General features: G+C 42.1%; 1 protein-coding gene and 1 long non-coding RNA gene across 2 annotated transcripts in view; one reads left to right on the top strand and one right to left on the bottom strand.

Annotated features, from left to right (window-relative positions):
* Positions 1-9,288, top strand: part of LOC123983455 (zinc transporter ZIP11) — a 75,710-nt gene that overhangs the window by 45,403 nt on the left and 21,019 nt on the right. Inside the window, exon 2 of the mRNA XM_046069711.1 lies at positions 8,382-8,523. Within this exon, the coding sequence (XP_045925667.1) occupies positions 8,382-8,523 (142 nt within the window). The remainder of the gene's footprint in view (positions 1-8,381; positions 8,524-9,288) is intronic.
* Positions 162-1,018, bottom strand: LOC123983145. Its single transcript, XR_006828137.1, has 2 exons — positions 440-1,018; positions 162-351 (listed from the first exon to the last, which is right to left on the bottom strand). It is a non-coding gene; the product is annotated as an uncharacterized LOC123983145 (long non-coding RNA).

The raw sequence follows: 9,288 nt of genomic DNA, 5'->3' as shown, positions 1-9,288 counted from the left end.
AAAAAAAAAAAAAAAAGGAATTGGCTAGGAACAATGCAATCGGTGCATCTCTGCAGAATATTGTTGAAGTTGTTCTCTGTGCACCCACTGCAGGATTGGTGATTTCCTCCTGTATGTCAGGAATATGCTAGAACCTAGATGCAGACCAGGTGACAAAGCAGTTGTTTGAACAGTTTATTGACGAAGGTAGAGTGGGTGTAAACTCAGGCTGGGTGAGGTCACAGGGAGTTTCCTTCTAAGCAGTAGGGGAGTGAGGACTGAGGCTGGCGTGGCTGGCTGGAAGGGTTGGATCCATGAGCGGCTCCGGGGGTTAGGAACTGGTAGGCAGGCTGAGCAGGTAGAACGGACAATCTGGAGACAAGGAGACAGGAATTAGTTAATGCAAACAGGTTACTTTGACAAAAACAGGCACGGAGCTCGACGTTAAGGCTTAACCTACGGCACACGACTTAACAATCCGGCAAGGGACGGATGTCTGGCCACTCCTTAAGAAGAGGTGGGGATGGCTGATCAGGAACAGGTGTGTGATTGCCAGCAGGTGCAGCTTGTGCCAACCCAGGAAGCCAGACGCACCTAGGACTCAATAACTGAGAGGAGGGGAGAGAGAAAAACGGACCAAACAAAAAACACACTAAGCACGCCTCACTCACCCAAAGGGAAAAAACAAATCAAAACACACTCAGTCTCAAACTCAGGTGTCAGATGCAGGAGTCATGACACTGTATAACATCTCATCGTAGTTTGAAATCTGGACAATGATGGTCAGCAAAACATGGAGATAACAGAGTTTTCTCCATGTCAAGGGATGCAGACGTGGGTGTACAGCGTGAACAAGAGGGAGCTGAGCACACAGCCCAGGAAGGGGGGGGGGCTCCGGTGTTGAGCACTAGATTGGAGGAGGTGTGACTGCCAATCCAAATTGTCTGGGGTCTGTTTGTGAGGAAGTCCAATATCCAGTTGGAGTGTGTGGTACTCAAGCCCAGAGTGCTGAGTTTGTTGATCAGTTTCATAAGGGAGATTGTGTTGAATTCTGAGCTGAAATCCAAAAACAGCATTCTGATGTAGCTGTTGTTTTTCTCAAGGTGAGTGGGGGCTGAGTTGAGGGCAGTGGAGATGGCATCCTCTGTGGATCTGTTGGTTCTGAAAACAAACTGTTGAGGGTCCAGGCTGGCTTGGTTCTTTATGTGCTGAAGAACCAAAGCACTTGTGGACATGCCGGTGGAATTTAAAGCAGTTCAGAGGTCTGTTTGATTCACCAGCTACAATAAAAACACTGTCTGGTTGTTTAGTCATGTGACTGCTGATGACCTCAGCCAGCTCCTGTTGTGCATTTTTTAAATTTGCATCTGGAGGAATGTAAACAAAAACACTGAAGAATTTTCTTGGCAGATAATATGGTCAACGTCTTAACAATAAAAATGCCACATCTGCTAAACATTATGCATCCACTTGACTACATTTAAACACAGAGTCCGTCTCATCTGGTCTTACCCAAGCGGGAAGCTTCCAGTCAGCGACTGATGCCAATGCAAAGTCCCTTAAGCCTGCACTCCATCGAACGGCCAGCAGGGGGCGACTCTTCTGGTTGCAAAAAGAAGTCCAGTTCCATTAGAAATAATGGTAAAAAAAATTATCCTTCTTCTCACCTGATTTATTACCTCAGTAAACAGTTTCCTGATGAGTTTATGGTCTTAATCGCTTGTCGTTTCAGGTCTTCTTCCAAATAACATGATGTTCATTTAGTAAATTATGGTCCAATTTAGAGGAAAATAAAGCAGAGTATACTTCAGGGTGGGATTATCTGCGATTAACAAGTCATTACCATGGCAACTTGTCAGTCAGGCTAGAGTGACTAGTACCCATGGCACTGTGTAAATTTAACCAGTGCCATTGAAATAGCTTATTAGGAGTTGGCTGTTCACTGTCTTTGGTGAGTACATTTAGTTTTAAGCCTGTTGTTCGCTAGACAAAATTGTCAGCCCTGTTAAAATGACAGTTAACATGAATGAGCTTGCTAGCTCCACACAGGGCTTGCTAGCTCCACACAGGGCCGTTAGCTCCACCGTCTCGTCCAAATATGGTCATGTCCGGTGCCACTGGTTGCAAAAAATCAACATGGCGATTCATCGATAAAATCGATTAATTCGATTACTAAAATGCATAAACACAAATTCTTTGCATCGAGGCTTTGTTTAATCCATATAACTATTTAGCACACTGTTGTGCACGAACATTTATTACTGTCGCACATTGCGCTTGCGCTGTGTGAACACGACGTGAAATGATGCCTCTGTGTGCAAAGTGGAGGAAGACAGAGAAAATAGCAAGGGACGAAAAGAAAGTGTCCAAATTATGGGATTATTTCAAGCTAAAAGAAAACAACAGCTTATGTCGCCTACCGTAACAGCATGATGGCACCTGATCAGGAAGAACCCGGTGTTATGTCTGCGGACCACAGACAAGGTAACAGTAACAGCAGCTTTAGCATTTAACTGAAATCATGATTGATTGTTGAGTTGAAGGCTGGCCAAAGTAAGCCGCAATCCTCAGCTGTAAATGTACACACATGCGTTTGTTGTTCTCCTGGTTGGGCCGTGAGTTTGGGTTGTGACTGGGTGTCGGGGAGCTGCACCTTAGTATAACTTGTATAGTACTCGGGTGATGTTTGTGTTGGTAAAGCAGTTGTCTGGTTGTTGGTCTGTTGATGTTGTTGGTCTGGTGTTTGCTGTATGACTCCGAAAGGACTAATAAATATCTATCATCTATCAATTATCAATCTATCATACACAGCTGATACCGTTACAGGGGTGGGGGGTGACGCTGCTGAGTAGTATATAGCTTCATTGCCAGAGGCTGTAGTTTCAGGTTTGTGTTTGTTCGCCTCTGTTCCAAGACTAAAAAGAATATTTTCTCCTCGAAGACCCTTATGGTTATATGGTTGATGTGCAAGCATCAGCTAGGTGTAGCTCTACTTGAGAAAGTTGGTCTCCATGATCAAATAGACTGAGTCCTGTGTGTGTTTGTGTGCATATGTATGCTGTGTGCTAGAGTGTGAGGAAATCGGCAACAGTGTTACTGTGTTTTTGATGGAAGCAGGGCAGTTGCCACTTTGACTTTTTTCTCCTTTTTCTCATCTCCTTCCTTCCTCACCAAACTGTGACAAGTCCGCTGAGACATCTCTCCTGCTGCAGCTTTCACACAGAATGAATCACATAAACATCAGATAGCTGGAGCCATTTCATATAGACTCCTGCTACAGTACACAGAGATCTGTACTATAGACATCAGCAGGTTTCGCCTCGAGATTGAGTTGGTGGATACATCGAGCAGTTGGCGAGTGATGTAGTAGACCACAATTAAAGTCTATAAATGTGTAGATATACGTCTTTTTATGTAAATTCATTTCATCCAGTTTCCACCCTTTCACCTTAAAAACACATATTAGCAGTTTTTGACAGCCAGCCTAAATATTACATTGGTTGGGTCTAGATAAAATCGACAGTTTATGCTTAGAAACATTTTGTATTTGGACACCTGCCAAGGAAAATGTATTGATTTTGAGCCAACGAGCCTCCACCACCACCACCTCCAGCTGGGAGAGTGTCCATAACTGTGATCTCGTAAAAGAAAGAGCTTGTGGTTCCTTTCAGCAAAGGTCAGGAGAAAGGTTTGTGTACCGTTTGTAGAGCGTTGTTTATTGTGTCTCATTAATATTACTGCTAAAAACAAATAATGCAGTGTTTGAGATGAATAATAATCTAAATCCAAAAAACAACGATATTAATATTATAATATAATATTATATTACACTTTACACATTATATAATATTATGCACAACATGTTATCTATGGAGACAGAAATTTTCAGTCTTTTGCACCCCTTTTTCTTTCATTCAATAAATTCAACTCAAACATCATTGTCACGCCAAAGTAAATAGAAAATGTCACCAGGGTGACTCTATGTTGTTGTTGTTTCCTGGTGTGTGCAAACACAATCGTCATTTTTGAATCTGTCATTTGTCTAATGTGCCGAATCCTCGCATTCTTCAGACGCAGTGGAAAAGCTAGCAAGCATGTGCAACCGAGCCTTTTTAGCTGCTGAGTTTAGCTCTTGTGGTTTCATAGTTTCTGAAACAGTTTTATCGAAAGGGAGGAATAATATAAGGCTGGCGCAAGCTTGTCTCTGCAGGTTTATTTTAATTGGAAGTTTAAATCAGTGGGAAGCATTTATATTGCCTGCAATTAAAGATAAAAAAACAATCTAAACATTTGAGAACTAGCATCATTGTAAAATATGTCTCATTTGTAGTAAAGTGCCTCGTCTTCCTGTTGGCACACTTTCCCCCTCTTCTTTACTGGGAAGGATTTGGAGTAAGTGATGAGTGGCCTTTTCTCTTGTTAACATTCCTAAATAGCCACATCGCTTTCTGTAATGTCATCATACATATTAGCATGGTAGCCTGGCATTTGCACTTACAGGTTTTGAAGTAAGATAATGTTCCCATCTGAAAGTGAAGCGACAGAGGCTTGACTTGGAGAGAGTGGGAGAGAGGAATTGTGATAGAGAGAGAGAGAACAAGAGAGAGAGGTGACTTTCAGTGATCAACAGAGCCAGACTTTTTGCTGGAAGTGTTGTAATGATGAGCTTGGACCTGCTGATGAGACTGTATCTTGGGTCGTCACCAAAGGCCACCGTGGGTTAATAATGTCCCCTCGAGATGGTACATGAACTGTCTTGTTATGCCCACACACACACACACACACACTTTGAGCTGAATACACACTTACTCAGACATACCCACACACAGTACACGGTGACAGTTCCCACATAAGTAAGAAACCAGCTGGAGATGTTATAATCAGCAATCTTTCAATAACAGACGCAAACAAATGGTCATGAAAACAGCAAAGATAGAAAATGATTTCATTATTTAAGTATTTAGCAACAGTGTGTAGAATACATGAAAAAGTAAAAAATAATGCAAACATTCTGCATAATGCACATTAATTCATAAGAAATGTGTAAAATCTCTGTTTTGACAGATGAAATCATGGATACAAAGTCAAAGCAGCTGTTCGTGCCTGTTCGGTCGGGCTGCATTTAGTATTTCTGCCTAACAATGACACCACAGCATCCCTAAATGTCATGCACCACCTCACTCATTAGTTTATGCCTGAGCAAACTTCCTCCTTTTTTTTTTTTTCCATCCTGTGCGGCGTTCTGGGAGGCCTCCTTCTTATTTGCCTCATTGCCGCCAGGGTAAGTAATAACCAAAGAGCAAGAATGACAAATGCAGATTAAAATGAATTCTTGGCTGAGAGAAAATGTTTCTGCAATAACATTGTTTCCATCGTTATTCCCCTTTGTTTCATAGTTGCTTGTTGTATGTACAGTGCCTATAAAAAAGTATTCACCTCCCTTGTAAGATTTAATGTTTTTATAATCTTACATTTAATCAGCAGATTTAACATGGCTTTGTAATTCTCAGTAGCAGGAAAAAAAGAAGCTTCAATGAAAACAGGTCTCTCTTTTGCAGCAATTAACTGCCACGAATCTGTCTGTGCACTGCCATTTTCCCCATTACCAGGACACACCTAAATCATCACTGGTGCAGGTAATTGGTTTAAGAACCAGTTAAATTCGGATCACCTGTGTGTGGTCAAAGCTGTTTCATTTAAAAAAGTACTTTTTTGGCCATCAGACTAAACACCATGTTGCACATTATCATAAACATACCACCCCCCCACCATGAAGTATGGCGGTGGCAGCATTATGCAGTAGGGATGTTTCTCTGCAGCAGATCGCCTGTGTGTCGTCAGGGGGTTTCAAGCGTGTGAGGGTAGAGGGTAGCGTGAAAATATAGGGAAATCCTGCCGTTCAGATGTCACACGGATCAAGAGATTGTGGCTGGACTTGAAAAAGGCTGTTCACTCACCACCCCCATGCAGCCTGACAGAGCTTAAGAGCAACGAGAATGGGGGGAAAAAATATTGTCCGCTCGTTGAGACCTATCCACACAGCGCAGACTGACACTCTTTTCAGAGCAAATCAGCAAATCTCGCAATCTCATCTAATTAGCAGCCTAGAGTAACAAATAAAATAGATTGCACAGGGGTCATTGGTGCACAGTGTCAGTTATTGCACTTAAGCCACATTCTTATACATTATCTGTAAAAGATATTTAAATATAAAATGTAAAATATTCTTAAAATATGAAAAGAAAATGATATTAAAAATACATATACAATATATATATAGGGAGCAGTGAAACAATGAAAACACAGAAGTTGTTGTTATGTTGTGTGTAGATGTGTGCGTGTGTGTGCAAGGGAGGGCTAAGTGGCGGTGGTAGCTCTGAGGAAAAAATCATTCACTTGTCTCATTGTTTTCTGGTATTGCAATTGATCAGCTGGCTTGAGATTTATTTTATTTCAAGGAGGTTGTGCAATTGCTGAATGACATTCTTTCCTCTTGCGCAGACATAAGTGATTGTTTCCTATCGGACTTGTGTGACGCCCTGTGGGGTCATGAGTGGGTGTGGCCTGTCTCTCTCTCTCTCTCTCTCGCTCTCTCTCCTTGTAGAGGAAGAGCTGATTGCAGTAACTCTGGGCACCTGGGCTAATTGCCCTGTAGAGTATTTGGGACTGTCTCCTCATTCTGCAAGGAGGCTGCTGTTGAAGCCAGTTCATACCTCCCTGTGGGCTGGCTCCCTGGTTTCCCCTTTAGTTTGGTTTTCGTTGGTTGGACTATTGCTTTGTGGTATTTATCTTGTTTTTGCATATTACAACACCTTCACACATACATTCATGCAACCATCATCCTGCACAGACACTACTGAAACCACAGACTACATACATCATACTTTATGTTACATTATATTAGTTTGAAATACCTCTTAAATTGGTTAACTTTAGTTCAAATAAACATATTTCGTTAAACTTTTACCGTGGTGTGTCTTTTGTTGTGGCCGTTTGAGCCAGGTCAAAACACTTGAGATCGTCACTGGACTGGTGAAACAAATGGTGGCTGTTGTCAAAAGTGTGGGCCTAAGCAGTAGTCGTGTTGTGCAGTGCAAGATTTCAGAGTCCAGGGACCCGCTTATCTCTCTGTCCACATCTGCAGGGCTGGATTACCAACCATGCAAAACAGGCAACTGCCATGGGACCCTAGAGCCCCAGGAGCGTCGATGTTCACTGTGGTAATCTGATTAACTGTGATTTTGTATATGGGAAAGCACTTTAAAGCATCATATCAACTACCATGATAAGGGCCCTAAGGTGGATCCTGATTTAGTGCCTGATCTTGAGGCCCTGTCGTGAAAAGAAGCACCTGGAGCAATTACAAAAAGCAGACTTTGACTTGAAATGAAATATTTTGTAAATTCAAGCTTTCAGAAAATAATTAGGAAAATGTCCATTGAAGTTATTAAGAATTAAAGTAGCGGGTAACCAGGGCACCCACGACTGCATCCCCCGACATGGAGAGAACTCTGTTGTGAAGTTTACGGATGACACCACCATCATCGGCCGGATTTCAAACAATGACGAGACTTTATATCGGGAGGAAATTGATAATTTTGCTCAGACAACAACCTACTGCTCAATGTCAGGAAAACCAAGGAGGTGATCATTGATTTTAGGAAGAAGGAGATAAAGACACACACTCCTGTCTACATCAGTGGTGCTGAGGTGGAGCAGGTGAACAGTTTCAGGTTCCTGGGAATCAGCATCACAGAGAACCTGACACGGTCGTTTCACATCTCCACGCTGGTGAAGAAAGCTCAGAAACAACTGAATTCCTTGAGGAAGCTGAAGAAGGCCAAATTCCCGTGCAAAGTTCTTGTAAGCTTTTACAGAAGAGAAATAGAAAGCATCCTGACTGGAAACATCACACACTGGCATGGGATGTACACGGCCCAGGAGCGGAGGGCTCTGCAGCGGGTGATTAAAACTGCCCAGAAGATCATTGGTACCCAGTGATATCGGTGAGGTGCCCACGCAGAGCCCAAAGGATACTTAAGGACAGTACCCACCCAGCCACAGCCTGTTCACCCTGCTGCCTTCTGGGAAGAGATATAGAAGTTTCTGCTGCCACACCACCAGACTGCAGAGCAGCCTTTTCCCCCCAAGCTAACAGACTCTTAAACTCTAGTTCATCCTCAGCACTGCTCCAGTGATTATAGTTTATTTCTGTTGACCATTTCTCATATTTGAATCTTTATTAAGGTTTACTGTCTGCTATGTAGCAAAAGGGAGTTACAAAACTCAATTTCACTGTAAAATGTGTTGTATTGTGACAATAAAATCTACCTACCCATGAAATAAAGCATTAACTGTGATCATCTGTATATAAAATGGGTTCTATTTCCTGTCATCCACAGGGTGTAGGTGCTGACCCCCACATTGCCTTGGCTCTGCCCCCCGATTCCAAGCACGCCAAAGAGAAAGCAGAGGAGCCCTCGTTCCAACTCTTGGACACTGATGAGATGACCATCAGGATAGGTAGAGCTGGACCTCTCTCAGGCAAGCCTCCCTTCATATACCCACATCAGCTGTTACAGTTTGTGCTAGATTTCAGAAAAAACGGGAACATTACATCATCAGCTATATATATATATATATATATATATATATATATATATATATAATATGCAAGCATCTACGGGGGTAGCCTTTGTTGTCCCATTTTTCTTTGAACCAATGGGAAAATCAAGTTTCAGGCACCAGAAAGCTATATGAATGGTGTCGCACAGATGCAGAATTCTAAAAATGCTTTAACATCGATTACATTGGCTACCACTGTAAAATCTCATCTGGAGCTTCTCTGATGGTTTCTTTTTACTGTCCTGAGTTTTCCCTTTTTTCCTGCTACCTCATCTGTCCATCTCTAATACTTATTGGGTGATCTCCTATCTTTCAGTGCTCTTCCATTCTGGATAGCTCTTAAGACATGAACCTGTGTGTTTTCTTTGCTTCGGGACACTAACCTTCCTGCATGCTATTATCTCTCACAGTACAATTTCATGTTGTCACACTCGTCCAGACTGTTTCAAAAACACTTTTATTGACATAGATTTGGAGAGTCTGTAAGGGAAGATCATTTTGTGCTTGTGACAGAGAAACTAATAAACACATCTCATCTTCCAACAAATCAAAGAAAGATTATATGGCGTGATGGGCAATCACACGCAAACTGCATACGTGACAAAAGAGTGCAACATGGTGGAGCATTATAAAACACATAAATGTAGCAAAACAAATCACATAAAGTGGAAAAATAGATTTTTT

This window comes from Micropterus dolomieu, linkage group LG14 (genome assembly GCF_021292245.1).
Source record: "Micropterus dolomieu isolate WLL.071019.BEF.003 ecotype Adirondacks linkage group LG14, ASM2129224v1, whole genome shotgun sequence".
In the NCBI taxonomy this organism is placed as follows: domain Eukaryota; kingdom Metazoa; phylum Chordata; class Actinopteri; order Centrarchiformes; family Centrarchidae; genus Micropterus; species Micropterus dolomieu.
Note: the sequence above shows the minus strand (reverse complement) of the source record. Positions and strands in the feature narration are given on the sequence as shown.